Source organism: Agelaius tricolor, unplaced genomic scaffold (assembly GCF_023055355.1).
Source record: "Agelaius tricolor isolate 1412-34295 unplaced genomic scaffold, bAgeTri1.0.p SCAF_32, whole genome shotgun sequence".
Taxonomy (NCBI): Eukaryota; Metazoa; Chordata; class Aves; order Passeriformes; family Icteridae; genus Agelaius; species Agelaius tricolor.
This window is the reverse complement of record NW_027269292.1, coordinates 3,013,397-3,030,998: the sequence shown is the minus strand read 5'-3', so window position 1 is coordinate 3,030,998 and position 17,602 is coordinate 3,013,397. Positions and strand designations below refer to the sequence as shown.

General features: G+C 45.6%; 1 protein-coding gene across 3 annotated transcripts in view; it reads right to left on the bottom strand.

The window, feature by feature from the left end:
• Positions 1 to 17,602, bottom strand: part of RHBDL3 (rhomboid like 3) — a 61,156-nt gene that overhangs the window by 15,896 nt on the left and 27,658 nt on the right. For all 3 annotated transcript variants that reach the window (XM_071451288.1, XM_071451289.1, XM_071451290.1), the window contains 2 exons: positions 8,636 to 8,794; positions 593 to 817 (listed from right to left, as the gene is read on the bottom strand). In XM_071451288.1, the coding sequence (XP_071307389.1) occupies positions 593 to 817; positions 8,636 to 8,794 (384 nt within the window). The remainder of the gene's footprint in view (positions 1 to 592; positions 818 to 8,635; positions 8,795 to 17,602) is intronic.

Below are 17,602 nucleotides of genomic sequence, written 5' to 3'. Positions count from 1 at the left end.
CATTTCCCAAACTGTGTAGTCCCATATACAGATTGTTCCAGTGACAGGATCACAGTGTCCACCTAAACACACTCCAACAGGCAACCAAAATGCCACCAGCTTCATGTCTGTCCTTGTCTAGGTCTGAACAAGTCCCTCTCTGTGGTGGTGTTTGCAGGGGTCTTAGGATGAGGGAAGAGACGAAAATGTTGACTCCATGTTTCAGAAGGCTTGATTTATTATTTTATGATATATATTATACTAAAACTATATTAAAAGAATAGAAGAAAGGATTTCAGCAGAAGGCTAGCTAAGAATAGAAAAAGAATGATAACAAAGGCTTGTGACTGACCGAGACAGTCGGGACAGCTGGACTGTGATTGGCTATTAATTAGAAACAACCACATGAGACTAATTACTGATTTACTTGTTGTATTCTATAGCAGCAGATAATCGTTGTTTACATTTTATTCCTGAGGCCTCTCAGCTTCTCAGGAGAAAAAATCCTCAGGAAAGGATTTTTCAGAAAATATCATGGCTCCACCTGTCCAACCCTGACTGTGTCCCAGCAGAGCCTTTGGCAGTGTGGGGAGGCTCCCAGGGAGGTACTTGCCTCCACAATGGTGATGGTGATCATGAACCAGGGCGGGGGGCAGCAGGTGTAGCTGTCGTAGTACCACTTGCGGTCGATCTCCCGCGGGAGGGTCTCGTAGGCCACGTGCCGGATCAGCCTCTGCGAGAGGCTCAGCCCCGTCTCCTCCAGCAGGGCCTTGCTGCACAGCCTCCTGTTCCCCTGCAGGATGGCCTGGCGGAAACTGTTCGACCTTTTGTTGCTCATCTGGTAAAAGGGAACAGAAGAAACCGTGAGTACAAAGCAAGGCCTGGCACAGTCATCAGGGAGAATAGTGCCAGTTTGGCAGCACCAGATCCAGGCAGGCAGGAAAGCACCACCAGGCTGAGCTTTAGGAACCAAGTCTTGGGACAATGACAGGGTGCACTGAAAACTTGGGGTGCAAGGAAAATTAGTACCACAGTCTACCATTATGATGTCAACAAATGAGGTCAGGGCAGAAATCTGGCAAGGCAGAGTGGAGGCTGCTGATGCACCTGGCTGAGCTCTATGGCCCATTCTCCAGCCTTCCATGCACTTTCTTCACCATCAGTTATCACAATCCATATTCCTGTGCCCTCCTTTCCTCTGCTCCTCCTGCTCTATCAAACTTCCCTGCAGTCTCAGGCCAGGAAATTTCTCAAATGTAGCAGCAGGCATTTTCACAGCACATCTAACCCTTGGGGCAGGAGTTAACTCTGGGCAAAGAAAATGATCTCTTTGTGTAAAACAAAACTGCCTGAGCAACAGCAACAAACAACAAATTAATCGCCTGTACAAGCTGTCTTAGCTCCTGTAAGCCTGCAAGTCTTTACAAGGCTTCTTTTATAAGTTATCCTCAGTGGGGGCAGGCTCTGAGATGGCACAGGCTTACAGCTAATTTGTATATGCATTATCACCTTACATGCATAGATTTAGCTATCTTTCTGAGTATACACTTTACCAGTTTGGATGCATAATTAAAGCAATTGCATTTGCAAATTAGGCAGATGGAATCTTATGCTTAGCCTTCTGGGGGTGGAGGAACAAACCAGGTCTGAAAGAGCTTGCTCCAAGATTTGTATAATTGTTAATTAGCCCTGATGTCAAACAAACCTGCTGCATTAGAGCCACTGTCTGTACTGGCTGAATCTTTGGCAGGGAGCTCCAAAGGCTCACTGTGCACACAGGCTGCAGCAGGGGGACCTTCCACTGTAACAGGCAGCAAAGCAAACATGACAGCCTGGTCCTTCTTCTGACAGAGCTGCTAACTGCTCTCAAACCACCAGCACATCCAGCCTCCCAGAACCAAGGGAGAGAAGACACTCAGCAGCAGTTGTCTTGGATCATGCTGGTTTCAGCTCATATCCCAAAGCCAGCAAAGCCCAGAGCTTGTGTTCTCAGTGCCCAGGCAGTCAGGGAATTGCTCCAAGCTGGACCAAGCTGCTTAAATACAGTAATCACTGCAGGGAGCCACCTCCTGTTAATCACTGGAGGAAGGCAAGGGGCCATCTGAGGTGATGGCACTGCGACCTGCTCTGCCCATCCCTCCTTAGCATTCATTTGTAGCCTGTCCCTCCAACACAGAGGAGCACTGACCATCAGTTGATGTTCTTATACTTTTTTTAAACTGAGGAAAAATTTGTTGTTGTTGTTCTCTTTGAGTTGTTTCAGCGAGAAGATGTTTTACCCTAACAACTCTCCCCATTGTGGTATTTCTCCTTTGCTCTCTCTTTCCTTTGTTGATTTAGAAAACACTTTTAAAAAAAGAACGTTTCTTGTAAAAAAAAAGCAGAAAAACAAAGAAGAAAAAAAAATGTCCACAAGGTCTCTCTCTCAGTCTTCTCATGTCTATCATCCAAAGGCCTGTATCTAAAACTGGGGAAGATGAGGGGGGAAAAATTGTTGTGGTCCTCTGTTGCATTAAGAAAGCCTGTTCATACTGAAGGATAATATTTTCATAGAGAAACATCCAACAGGTACAAGGCTTTCCTTAGCATGTGTGAAATGCCTTTTGCTAGGTAAGAGATGTACCTCTGTTTCAAAGATACTTTTAGCCACTTAATGACCTCTCTGTGTCCACAGAAGAAAGCTTAATTCCAGGTTAGTTCAGAACAGCCTTTTAGAGATGTTCTGCATGTGCTCCCTTACAAAGTTCATTCTTTTCTCTCTGGCTTTGCCCCTCTTATGGACAGGAATAAATTCAGACTGAAACTATAAAATTGCCTGAAGACGCCAGACAGTTGACTGGAGCTGCTGATCTGTTTATTCCAATTACAGTGATAAATGGGATTTCCTGCCTACCACAAAACAGTCAGTGCTTTTCCCTGTTGCAGCACTTCAGTGGAAAAGATAATAATTTCCAGAGTCAAGGAAAATCATCATTTCAGCATCAAGAAGTGCTGGCCACCCTCAGCAGATGATCACCTCATCAGTGCAGAGATTGCCAAGGGAGATGGGCAGGAAACTCCAAAGGCTGCTCTGTCCATGGTTAGGATCATATCAAAGATTTCTTTGCATCTGTTGAGCAGAGGATCCTACGGAGGCACCCTGAACTCATCTGTTACCGTTACAAGGAACTGGCTCAGTTCAGTCATCTGAACTCAGCACAGCCCCATCAGTCCAGTGTCCTCTCTGCAATAATGCTTGTACTGCCCATGGAGCCCAGAAAACATCCAGGGCACTGCAAATTCATCACCATGACATTTCTGAAGATGTTCCTCAATATACTAAAAACAAAACAGGGAAAGGTCTTCTTAGTTTTACGAGCAAAATATTGCAGGATCACTGTAAGTCATAGTTCAAATGACCAAAGCCTCCACTGGCTCTCGTGAGGATGGGAAACTGGACTACTGTTCAGCAGAAAGCTCTGCCTTCCTTTTTCCAGAGACAAAGATAAATCACAGGACATTTCACAGCCCACACAGAAGCTAACATGGAAGGGACAGGAAAACATTTGCCAGACCCTCTTTAGAGCAAAGGATATGGAGAGAAGGTCCAGGTTCCCTCTACATGCTGCAGTCTTGGCATGGTTTTACACCCCAATAAGGCAGGGACACAGTGTCAGGAGTGTGTCAGATGTGCTGAAAAGCCCCCACAATCCCTCAAGATGTGGATGAGTGTATGTACTGAGCCCTTGTTAAAATCAGACCTCTCAGGAAGGAGGCATCCTGCTGGTCCCCACCTGCATGCATTGCCCACAGCACCAAGAGGAGATGATCTCCAAAGAGACAGCACAGCTGACTGCCAGGGCTCAAGCAAACACAGCAATCCTGGCCCTACTCACATGGTCTTTGGATCAAGCTAGGAGGAGATGGGCATGAGGAGAGACAGAGGATTAAATCAGTATTGCTGCTCTCACCAATTCTTGATGAGAAGTCTATTTTGTTCCTCAGACTGACTTTGGAAGACTCAAATCTTCCCAAACAGAATCTCACATATGGTCACAATTTGCTGACTGGATTTTGGAATTACATAATATTGGTATTTATGAGTCAAGTATTTAATCATCAGCTGAAAGAACACTAGGCCCATTGTTGGCCTGCACATAATCATGGCTCCAGGAGCCCAGGGCAGCTCACCCCACTTCTCTTCATGCAATTGATCTAGGACTTCTTTAATGAGTGTGATATTAAAGCTGCAAGCAGATGGGTACAACAAACAGTATGTGGAGAAAGAAGATAGCAGTGGGGAACAACACATTCCCTTAGTCCTTCCTGCCTGCAAAATGGTGTTCTGCAGAGAGAAAGAAATTTCCCTTGCAGAAGAGCCAGGCTGAGCTGACTGGTACCCAGGTGGTGCCATCTCTGCCCTTTGGCATCACCCTACCAAAACAAACCAAGGCTTAGGGCTGGAGCTCTGCTCAAGAGCTGGGTTTGATACCTCTATGCAAATGGAACATTTTTTCCTACTTAGATCTGAACCTGTCTTCAACACTGAAAATGTCAACATTTAGGATGGCAAGAGTAGAACAGTGACAAACTTTGATGAAGTACAAAGCCCTGCCTTTGTTTAGCACACATGGCACTTCAAAATTACTCTGGGATAATCTGCAGCTTGCAAAGGAAGTTGTCCATCCCCACTGGCAGACCAATTTCTCTGTCTTCCTTGGAAATCTGTAGTACTGTGGCTACCTCAGATAATCAATAGCCAAGTCATGTAGTATTTCCCCCATCTCCAATTTCAGGGCTTGTGTGGAGCACAGTACCCTTTTATGGTTTTATTCAGCCTCACTCAGAAGGTTTGGAAAACACGGATTTCTGCCGATTACCTATTGGCATCTTTGAGACTGGTCTCGAGCTATTTTTAACACAGGCAGCTCTGTGACAGGCAATGCATTCAGCTCTCCAGCTCTGATCCTCCAAGACACAGAACATTAAATCAGAAGTTAGCACAAGCTTTTTAAAAGCCTCTGCCAGCTCCAGTTTTATAACCCACTTTACTTACAAATGCAACCTCTCCAATCAATTTTGCTTTCAAGATTCACATTTATTTCCTTCCCTCTGCCCACACTTCTACAAAATGCTAATGTGGGTAGAGACAGCTTTCCCCAAAATGCATATCTCAGCATTAAGTTCATCTGTCACAGATGTTCACATCCTCTGAGCCAGCCTGGTAGCACTTTCCCAAACAGTATCAAAGGGAAAAAAACCTGAATACCAAATACCAACATTCTGATCTGGCTGACCGAGCAGTGGTTTACTCAAGGGATTCAAAGAAAGACACAGGAGAGACAAAATAAATTATCCCTGTTCAAGGTTTTGCCTGATTCCTATTAAATGTGCCAGGCTTAGGCCTTCCAGCACTTCCAATAGAAAAGGTAAAACACTTTCAAATTGCAAGATTACTTGAAAGAACATTGCTTGCAGGACAAGACTAACATTGTGGTCCAAATAGCATTGTTACACAGTGCTTCAAAGATGTGCGCTGTTCACACTAAAAATGAGGTAGAATTAGCCTGTCCCTAGAAGCCAGCAAGGCCAGGGAAAGCAAAGCAGGTAGTGATTCTTGATCTGGAAAATAAAGGATGTGCATTTAATGAGTTAATATATTTTGCTCATTACTGAGATATTACATCAACTTCAAGTTACTACAAAGCCACAGCTAAACATTTCTGTTGGAAGCAGCAGTGTTTTGTTTTTCCCAAGTCACATGAACTCTGTCTTAGAGCTTACTACTTACTGCAAAAGCTCTATTACAGCTCAAGCTCACAGGATATTATGTGAAGTAATCCAGGTCTGCCAACAGCAACTGCTGTTCAGCAAGAATCCCAGCAAATAATATCTCAAGTATAATTAACTCCTGGCTTGTCTCTTCTCTGAAAGTAGCAAAGTTAGTTAAACACCTTGGTTCACTATCTCCTTCTGTGGCCCATGCTATTCACAGCCAGAATTTTCTCTATGCATCTCTTTTCACAATGCTGCAAAGCAACCAGAGAGCAGAGATGCACAAGATGTCTCCACTTGTACAGGAAACACTTTTGTTACTCTGCACTGTCTCAGACACAGCATAAGAAATCCCATCTGAAACTGCTTTCTGCCATTACTACAAACCACAGTGCAGAAACAGAAATGGATATGATTGCAGCATTGTGTTTTACAACTACATGAGCTGAATTTCATACACACAGAGGAGAAGTAATTTCCAATGAGCTGCCTATCTTATCTTTTTGAGCCTTTTCTGTTTGCAGATCACACCAGGAGTTTTCATCTTCCTTGAATTTATTCATTTCTCAATTTATTTCCCGAGTGCTTTCTGGGGTCTAGTCTCATATTTTAAAACTTAGCAATTTCATAAATTTAAGTTGCTTTGCTGAGAGCAGGCATACGTGTGGATGTTGCTATTAAGGTGAGAAGTCCTATAATTACATTTTTGATGTATCTAGAAGTTCACAAAACATTTTGGACATCGGAGGATAACAAAGCTTTGCTCAATAGCAGTCCTTTAGCTGGGGATCACAGTGCCTGAGAGAGCAGGCAGAGATCTTGCTGCTCATAATGATGCTGGAGAAAAGGAAAACCATACATTACAGAGAGCCTTGCTTGTAAAGCTTCTGGTTTAGTAAAAGGTCAGCCTTTCCATCCCCACACCCAGCAACATCATTTTTGGCAGCAGATCAGTTCTTGCTAAGCTACTGAAACAGACAAATTAACCTGAGCATAAAGCAGAGAGGGCTAATGATCATCAAGCACAAACATGCACCTAAACACCACCACACCAAGGGTTGACAGCTAGGAGGTGAAGGAAATCCCTAATTTCACAGTGGTTCTGTATCAACTGTGCTGCTTCTTTCCATCAGGAAGTTCAAAAGAAAGTTCAGAAGGAGCCCTAAAAAAAAGTTTGGATGCTGGAAATCAATAGAAACTAGAGGAGAAGTGAGAAAAGAGATGTCATTTGTGAGTAGTTTAATGTTTTGGCATTTGCATTGCCTATTGATTAGAAAGTGCAAAAAATGCAGACGAGGATAGAGGGGCTGGTGACAGGAAAATCAATGGCTTCTTTATAGGAGTCATTCAATAGCAGTGAAAGAAATTTGCTGTTTTGCAAAAACCACATCACCTAGGTGTGAGCTGGCACAGCCACCTATTCCCAAAGGAGGAGAATGTCCAAGCATTTCAGCTCCCACCTACCTCTCATTAGTGTGTGCTGCTCCTGAGCCCTGTGGAGCAAGGAGAGAGAAAAAAGCCCAGTTCTATTCCTGAGCCTGTTGCCAATGTGTTGGCTGGCCCTAGGCCATCATTTCTGTAAAAGAAATTCGATGATGCCTCTTCCTGCTACCTAAGTGTTGTGCAGCCCAATTAGTGAATGCTTGCACAGTACTTTGAATATCCCCAACTGTGGAACAAGCAGCTGTTACTATAAATACTCTGCTGAGCACTGAGGACCACACTGTTTGTTATGCTGGAGCTGAGGAAAACCTCACACTGTGTAATCTGTTTAAGAGTTGCTGCATTTATTCTACTGTGCCCCTAGACATGGGCAAGGGGCTTACAAGACTGCCTGGTTAGATACAGCAGGTTTATGTCATTCCAATAAAGTCACTTCACCTTGACACTGCCCACAGCCTGATGGAGGTCATGACCTGGGTCCTTGATAGCTGGGCCATGTTATCATACTTCTCTGATAAATGTGAAAACAGGACATATGCAAGACTCTTTCTAAACCAAGAACATGTGCATGAGTGACCATGACAAATGAAGGGATCAAATCCCTCGTTGTCTGCAGAACACACAGAGATACAAATTACTGTGCTCAGCAACAAGGACACATCCAGCTTGCCACAGAAACCTCAGAGATGTCACCAACTTCCATTCCTCTTTGACTCTGTCACCCAGGCTTATATTAATAATGCACTAAATCTGGGATTCAGGTGTTCAATGACAGAGTAAGAACAAGGCAAAGCCTCTGAATGGCCAGTGTCCAAGATACATTGCAAACAACATTTCTAAGCCATCCTGGGCACCTGACAACACATGTCTGCAATTGTGTTGACTCAACAAACTGCCTTGACAAGAAACAGAGCAATCCCTTCACTAATTGACTCATTAGTAGAGATAGAGAGGCATCCAGATCATGACTCATGCACTCTGAGACACCTCACCTGGCATAAAATGAACATGACCTAGAAACAATTTATCCCTGTTGCTGTTGATGCCTACAGCAGTGCAATATGACTCCACCCAGCATGTCAACACGTTATCTACATATTTTTGTCTGGAAGTGGTGAAATCTCTAGATAAAACAGGAGACATCCAGACTGACAGACCTCTGCTTGCAAACAAATGGCTCATTATAGCAGCTAGCAAATGATACTGAGAGCAAAAACTTCCAAAGTAGCAGCAGCCATTCCTTCATGATATTACTACAGTTCCCACAGTTCCTTCCCATGCAAATTTGTTTCCCTGGAAAAATCAGAAGCAATTTGACTCTTGCTGAAGCACGTCCATGCAGAATATGATGCAGCAAACACTGGTGTTAATAAAGGGAGGGAAAGAGACACTGTGCCTCAACAGCCCATGTTTTAAGCAGAGCCAAGGACTGACAGGCCCTACCAGCCAGAGCACTCACCAGGTTGACGAAGTCCTGGTAGCAGATCCTCCCCTCAGAGTTGCTGTCTGCCAGGGCTAGCAGGACCTCCAGTTTGTGGGGGTCCAGCTCCGAGCCGTGCCTCTGGAGGAGGGAGCGGAACTTCTCCGTGCTGATGTAGCCAGTGTTGTCAGGATCAAACTGGGAGAGGAGAGGAGAGTGCCACAATTAACAACCCCACGTTACACACAGCTCTGTCCTCCTGTGCATTCATCACCCACTGCAAACCCACAGGGACCCAGGGGCTGCTCTAGGCTTTGGTGACACTGCCCTGCAATCACAAAAGAAGGACTGGAAAGCACCCTGCTGCAGAGAGGGGTGAGTCCAGGCATCATCATCCACCCAAGCTTCAGCTACATCAGCTCCCTTCACCTTCCTGCCCTCTGCATCATCATTTCTCTTGTCTATTTTTTATATCTCTTTCTATGTGGAACATCAAGCAAACCAGAGATGCAGTTTGTGAGATGAAATGCACTGAAAACAGTTTACCTCCACTATTTCCTAACACAATTGCACAACAGGAATATGCCACCCCTCCTCAAGCCCCTTCCATGCTCAGTGTTTCTGACAGTCACCTTTCCAGATCATCTCTACAGATGCCTTCACTATGGTAAGTCCTTTCACTGCTGAAGAGCTATTTTAAGACAGTTGGGAAAGAAAATCTTTGGACAGGAAGCAAAGCAGATGAACACCATGTCAAACAAAAAGTGACAAAGCAGCCACACACCATTTTGAGAATGTAAGCCAGAGTCATTAGAAGGAAAGTCCCAGGTGAGACCTGGAGTGAATCCCACTCTGACCAAAAACATCACTGTTTTCCCTGAGCCTAAGTGGGTAATCTAGACATGCCACTGATGAAAAGAGACACCTTTACAAGGCTGTCCAAACTAATGACTGCTCCAGTGGCCTCTAGGGCACTCTGTGAGGGGCTGCCAGCTCACAGGGCACAGCCTCAGCCCTGACAAAGGCAGTGCTGGCACCACGCCGAGCACCTTTCTGATGTGCTTGGAAAACGAGTGGCTGCAAGCTGCCAGACCAGTCTGCACTAGCCCTGGTGCAGTCTGATCTCTACCAGTTTTCTGTTGCTGGGAGATTTTGCCTTTGATTTCCCAAACTTGGCTGTGAGGACCCTGGTGCTTGCTGGCCTCCTTTTGTAGATAATGATATCAAGCTTGTTGGCTGGATTGAATGGCTGTCAGGGGGCAGGGTGGTCAGGAGGGAGTCTTTTCATGGAAACATTTGGGACATAATAGGCCTTGGCAGAGCCAAAAAGGTCCTATCAATCCTCACTCTTTCCTAATGGAGAACAAAAGTTGAACAGGCGCTGGGCCTTCGATCAGACACAGTGGAGGGAAGTGCCTTGGCAAGGGAGGGGTAGGAAGGAGGATGTGGCAGAGGATGCAGCCTGCCAGCAGCAGGGCTGGCACGGCTCTGCAGTGAGCAGAACAGCTATAAAACAGAGCAGCCTCAGGCATGGGCTGCTTGTTTAGAAGCTGCAGTGCCCATGTGTGAGGATCTGGCTCCATCTCCTTCTGGCCTGAGCACCTTTGTCCCACTGCTCTGCTCTCCCCAGCTGCTTGGCTGAGGAGGAGCTGTCTAACCTGAGGAGGGGAGGTCACAGCTCCTTGCTGGAGTAGGACTATCTCCCTTCGGTCAAAGCAGCAGCCCCTCTGTGAAGAAGCTGCTGGGGATTACACAAAACAAAATAAACCAAGTGACCTGTGGACAGTCAGAGCTGGGCACTCTCTCCTGCTCTCTGCCAAAGGTTGTCCTGCCCTTGTGAGGTGGCCTGGATGTACCTCCCTGACAGATGGCACCCAGAGCCAAAGGTGGATTTCATCAGCTGTTTACTGTTAAACAAAGGCTTAATATAAATCCCTGGAGAAGTTTAGCTCCTCTACTCTGGCCCACTCTGATGCTTTGAGTTAACACATCAAACTCTAAAACCAACCCCAAAAGTCAGGGCTTCTGCACTCAGGCTCAGCTCTGATGAGTTTTGGCTCTTGCTGTGACTCTCAGGCCAGCCTGTTTGTGGTGCACAATCCCAGACACACATACCCAGGAAATAAAGTATTATTAGCACAATACCTGGGGTGACCTTTCTCAAGGGGAATTTGTAGGAGCTGTGAGATGAGTCATTCAGTGAATGGATCTAAGACCTGCAGCCCCATAGATGCTGCTCTGTTCATCCCTGTTTCTCAAAAATATTTGACTTAACCAACATCTTACTTAACTGCACCACTTTAACTGTATCTTGATATTTAAAATGTCAGAACCTAGCTTGTCTAGGATAAAACCATTTGCTCCTTGAAGGCTTAAGTACCTCTCTACATCGAGGGCCAGGGTCAGCACCCAAGGTGTGGGACTCTCCCCATGCTGTGTGGGCACTGACTTTGCAGGAAGACCAAAGGCTGCAGCCCCAGGGAATATGGCTACTCCTTCAAAGGGCAGATGAGATACAGAGCTGCAGCACACAGGGCTCCAGAGAACAAAAGAGCTGCTGAGATCACAAACCACTTTTCCCAGATTTTGTTCTGCTTTCAAGCCTTCCAAAAAGAAGCATTTTGTAACCAAGAACAGAAATTACACAACGGCTTCAGAGCTTCAACCCAGCCCACAAGGACACATTAATGACTTCAGGCTCACAGTGCTGGAGCTGATACATCCAGTCACTCAGGATGTTGTTGTTACTGGCTGCTGCCTTCCAAAGGCACAGCTGAAGCTGTAGCTGTCTGCTGGCTACAAGTGAATCTGCTTCTTTCTCACACCAATAGGCACCAGCTCACTGAAGTCTTGCTGCTTGCTCCACAAAAGTCAAAGCAGTGGCAGAAGGTAGCTGGTGTTTTCTGTAGTGTAATTTGGCTATCGAGTCTCTTCTCCTCTTCCATGTTATTATATATAATTATTTTTGGCACCATGTTAATGATAATAATTAGAAATAAGTGTGAAGTAAAACAGTGGATCTGAGCAATGTGAGAGTAAGAGATGAACAATGAACAACTGACATCTGAACTCAAGTACCTCAGAGCAGGGCCAGAGCACAGGCTCCGCAATCTGGAGCAGAATGTTTTACTGTCAACCCCAGATGCAAAGAAGTCCTCTTATTTATGTTTAAACAAATTTTTAATTGTACAACATTTCGCTATAAAAAGCATGTAAAAATTTCATCTGTCACCACTCAAAATCCACACCAATACTTCAAACTGCTTCAAACCCTGTTTCTGATATCACAGCTATCCACAAAAATCAAGGGGTTGAGCAGGTCCTGCATATTCTGTGTCACTACACAAGGCAAATCATAGAATCACAGTATGTGCTGAGTTAGAATGGACCCATTAGGACCATCGAGTCCTCCATGCTCCATCCAGCTCCTGGCCCTATGCAGGACAGCCCAAGAATCCCATCATGTGCCCGGGAGTGTTGTCCAAATGTTTCTTGAACTCAGACAGGCTTGGTGCTGTGACCACAGCCCTGGGGAGCCTGTTCCAGTGCACAACCACCCTTAGATATTCAACCTAGACCTATCCCTGACTCAGCTCTAGCTGTCTCCTTGACTCCTGTTGCTGGTCATAAGAGCTGCCCCACATGTGGATGTTGAAGACCACAGTGAGGTCTCTCCCCAGTCTCCTCCAGGCCAAACAAACCAAGTGACCTCAGCCACTCCTCACACGGCTTCCCCTCAAGACCCTGCATCATCCTCATGGCCCCCTTTGGACACTTTTTAACAGTTTCATGTCTTTTTCATAATATCATGCCCAAAACTACACACAGCAGTCCAGGTGACGCTGCACCAGTGCAAAAACGTGTGACAGCAGACTCAAAACACTCAGCTCCATCAATTATACAAGAGAAAACTGACCTTTGCTAGGCGCTTCATGCATTTATCCATGGCGATCTCCTCCGGGGCCAATTGTCCCACAAGCCCAGCCGAGCATCAGGGTCTCACCCGGGGACAGGCAGTGCCTGCAGGCAGCAGCAGGGCCGTGCTGAGCCTGCTCCAGCCCCACGGGGAGCAAAGCTCCCACAGCACAGGCACCACAGAGCCTTCCCTCAGCACAGCTCCTTCTGCCTGTCCAGGGTCTCGGGCAGGCAAGTGATCAGGGACGAGGAAGCCGTTTGCCCCCCCTCGTGCCCCCAGACAATGGGACACTAACGGCAATTTCATGCAAGGTTTCATCCGCATTTCAATGACAATCACCCTTAACTCCCTTGATCCTCAACCAGGCTCTTAAGCAAAAATGTAAATATGTTAATGACCGTAGCAGCCATCTGACCCAGGATCTTAATTCCCTGGCCCAAAACAATCTGTTTTTCTCCTGTTTCTTCCTTATATTAGAGAAGATACACCACAAACTAAAGGTCCCCCAGCAAAACTACTAGATAAAAGTAAGGTGAGGGGACCTCACAAAATGTGATGAAAATAGAAAATTCAGTTGAGGAAGGAAAATGAAATCTCAAATTGTTCCTCTTCTTTAATTAAAGACACATCAGCCACGGTTGAGTGAGCAAGTAGGGTGGAGGCTGGTGCTGCAGACAGACAATGAGTATCTTGGGAAAGCTCAGACATTTCAGAGTGCAGCCAGCTGCTCCTCTCCCCATGGCTAACAGCCCTCAGGGGCATGGGGGCAGCTGGAGAGTCAACAGCTGAACTGGGCACAACAGCAGGATCCTTGGCTGCCTTTAGGATTGCAGGAACAGAGTTTGCTACCACCCATAGTTTCCTCATTGAAGGGCTTTGTCTCAACATCACCAAAGCCCCACTTGTCTTTCCAGTGGGCAAGGCTCCAAGCAACTTCATCTAATTTGGAAATTAGCCTTGAGTTGGACCAGTTCCTTGAAATCTGAGTCATTCTAAGGTCCGGTGGTATCTTCACTTTTTGGAGAGACTGGCCTGGCAGTGTCAGGCCTCCTCCCAGCTCTGCTCCAGACTAGGAGATTCTGCAAAGAAATTGCCCTGAGCTTCAGCTTCTCCTCCCTATTATATAGAAATGAAACTCCTGATTCATTTCCCACCAGAAAGAAGCTCTCAATAGTTGGCCTGTTTCTTATTTACATGTAGGTCCTTTTCCACTGGAAAGTGGAAATTGCATGCAACATCTTTTCATCTTCAAGGATTTCAGAAACCACTCTGAGCTTTGCTGGATGGAACTCAGGTGGCACAGTCTCTGCAGTCTAGGAATACTTAATGATCCCACTCTCTCTTCTAAAGGAGAGAAGTGCATGTGAAAAATCCTGATCCAACAGAGAGGAAGGCCAGTCAGAGGTAAATGTAAATCCATGAAATCCAGCTTCCCACCATTTAAAGTCACCTCATCTGAGTTGCCTGAGCACACATGGTAAACCATTAGTGCTGGCTCCAGTGACGCACGCCCGCCTCCCCTGTAAATAATGAATTTACTCACCACTGCCCAGACAATATAAAGTGATTAAGGGCTGTCCAGCAGTACTTTTAGGGCATGTTAGATTGCTTTGACCTGAGGTGAACCCGAGGGCTGGAAACATCACCCGGCTCTCAAAAGCCAGATTGCTTTTAAGCACAGAGGATAGTCCCTCACCAAGCAGTGTTCCCAGAAACACCTGCTCCTCAGGAAAGATGCAGTGAGAGCACAGAGCTGCCCAGCTCAGCTCTCACCTAGGCCAGGAGGCATCCCAGAGAAGAGGGCCTGTCACCTGGATTTGGGTGTCTGCATGTAGCACATGGCAAAGTGGAGATAGATGGGGCTGGTATAAGATTCTCTTTTCCCTGAACAGCAGAATAGCCTGAAAGACCAGGTTCATGAGGCAGTTGGCCAATCTATAGAGGCATTTCTGTTCTAATTTTTTTCTCCTACTGTCTTAGGCATAAAGACAAGGAAGGGACCTACATTACTACCATCTGTTGTTACCTTCTGCAGAAGCACTTCATCTAAACAGACAGTAGAAGCACAGATTCAACAAGAATGAGAGAATCAAAAGATTCTCTCAGGAGTGTGCCCCTACTCAGTTCTGAGGCAGACTGGAAAGAGGGCTTGGAGCCAGATTTGATTTTTGGTATTGCCAAGATTGCTGGAGTGAGCCCAAAGACTTGTGTGGTGTTGTGATCTCCCCATCTACAGGGCACAGACACCACACCTGTGTTCGTGTGATCCAGCACAGTGAGGGCTGGGCAGAACTCAGAGTGTGGCTGGATGGCAAAGGGCAATTGCCAACAGTGTCCCTGTGAGCAGAGATGGCCTCCTGGGGAGGTTTCAGGTGCAGAAAACTATCAGACTTCCCAAAGCCAGTGACAACTGGACACCACACTGAACTTCTTGACTCTACAGAGGTCTGCATAACCTGGTCCATAGCCACCATAGGTCAAGCAAATCCTACACTTGGAGACCCCAGTAATTTCTGACCCACAGCTTGCAGGGGAAACTTATCATGCTCAGCCACATACCCAAATTCATGTTTCTGACTCCATGCTCATTTTTAACACAACTCTCTTCCTTATCCATCCTCTGCCTGTGGGTTTCTTGCTGCAAGTCCTTGCTAAGACAGAGAGGACAGAGCTGAGAGGTGCACACAAGACCCACTGAGTGGGTTTTCAGTCCTCAGCCACCTCGACATCCCACCACTCTGAGCGATCCCTCTCCCTCTCTCCAAATCAGCCTCCTGGCAGAATACCTCCAGAAACAAGCCTCTAGTCTCAGCTGGGGAATTACAGACAGTGTTCAAGCCACCCAGAACTAAATTATTCAAAATATACCACTGTGCTGGCTTTGAAACCAGAGCCGCTCCCAGAAAGAAGCCAGGGTAAATAAAAGCTCCATTACAGCATCACTGACAGGGAAGGAGATGCAGCACTGAAAGTGAGGGAGATAATGACATGATTAATGAGACAGTATGGGTGGCAGGAGATGCCCTCCATTACGCCACAAGGCCTAATGCAAAGAGACATGTTTATAGACTGAGCCTTCTCCAGCTCTGCTTCTTCCTGTTTTATTATTTATGGCAGTGCATTAAGGCTACTGGAAAGAAGCTGAGGCACTCTAAAAAGTCACAGGTGAGGTTTTTTTTAGGTGAAAATATTCTTTTTAATCTTGATCCAGCACTGACCATGCTGCACATTCCTACATGGGCAGTTGTCTCAGCTGCAGTAACAGCCTGGGCAGGCTGTGACCCAGACAGGTGAGTCACGTATCCAACAGCACCAGCCCAAGCTCTGGTGCTATTCCTGTGATTGTGGACAAGATGAAGCCAACAAGAGACCACTTAGTGATTGGTGTGACCAAACTCACATGAACAGTTAAAATATTTTCTTAAATCCTGAGGCAAGGGGTTTATAACTTTGCAGAACTGCTTGTCAGCACTGGCCCCAACATTCTTAATGTACGAAGGCCCAATCTCTTGCTCTTCCTTTTGAATTCCTCCAGTTTTTAGGCCTCCACAATCTCCTGAAGCAATGAGTTCTGCAGTCTAGATAAAATAAACTCCACTTTTCATCCGGATGGTGTAAGGCATTAAATATCAAAAGCTGAAAACAGCAATATCCATAGTATCATAAGACACGTGATATTCTCATTCACCACCACATAATTACTGTTTAGGTGGTTTTAGACATATCTAACTGGAAAATCTCAAAATTCTCTATTAATATTAATTAAATCTCTCAGGGCTTCTACATGATGAGGGGATGTAATATGTAAGTTATTTCATTCAGATCCAAAATGCAACACACTCTGGGTGAGATGCTGCATTGATTTGCATTACATAACTCACCAGAAGACAAGCATGCACAGTCAATCTCACAACTGAGAGACAGACAGGCTCTAATCACTACTGCTACAAAAAAAGCTAAAAAAAACCAACCCAAAGCAAACCAGAAACTGACACACAACAGTGAGAAGAACTGTTCAGGGGAGGCTGTATTTCACACCAAGCTCCTGCAGTCGATCCCTGCTTACCCCTGGGTCAACTAATGATACATAAGATTTCTGTAAAATTCACAGCTATAGATAATGTCTCCTGTCACAGCAGCATCTATGCTAGTACAGTCTAGCATATGAGTCTGTGAGTCTTCTCATTCAAAACAGGTTTTTGGTCTGATATTATCTGGAAAAAGTTGCATAGGTGATATCAGTGTGAAAGAGTCAGGGGAGTTGAAATGTTGTTTTTTATGTGGACAAAAGCCCAATGAATTATCTCTATCACATGATGATGATGATGATGATGCACTTTCTGTTCCAGCAGTAACTCTGGAGAATGTTACACAGCAGCTGCTAAAGTTAGTTTTGAATCAGCAGGTCAAGGTAACTTTCATCCAAAAGGTTTTAAAAAGTCATTACAAATACTGATTTTCTGCAAGTCTGGGAACACTGGAAGAACATCAAGATCTGCTTGCTCCCGTTCTTCCAGTTTTGAATCAGCAGTACAGCCCTTCCAACCATGGCTCCCAAACTCCTGTGCAATCACAGTGACAGGCACACACCCTGCTCCCTAAACTGCCCAGCAAGAATTTAATGGGATACAGCAGGTCCTGATGGTCTAACAGCAACCCACAGCAAAGGAACAAATATTGAGTAATACACACTTGAAGGAGGACTGGTCTTATATCAGTCAGAACAGGCCATAGAAAACAGATTATGCCCAGCTGATATTATCTGGATGAGAACACAAACTGGGCACAGATCATAAGCCAAGGTCACTGGTATGACTGATTTCTGCAGGGCATCTGACATCACCAGGCAACCCTGAGTCTGAGGATTTACTGTGACACAAACTCAGGCATTCAACATGCTGAAATCTGACTATTTGACAGGTCTCAAAAAATAAATCTAAGCCAGAGAGCCACCATCATGTGGCAATGCCACTAATGGGGTCCCGTGAGAATTCATCTTCCTCCTACTGAATTCTCATTAGTGACTTTGGAGCAAATTGAGGAAAAGTCTGTTATCATGCTCTCAGATGAGTTAAAGCAGCAACTTACTA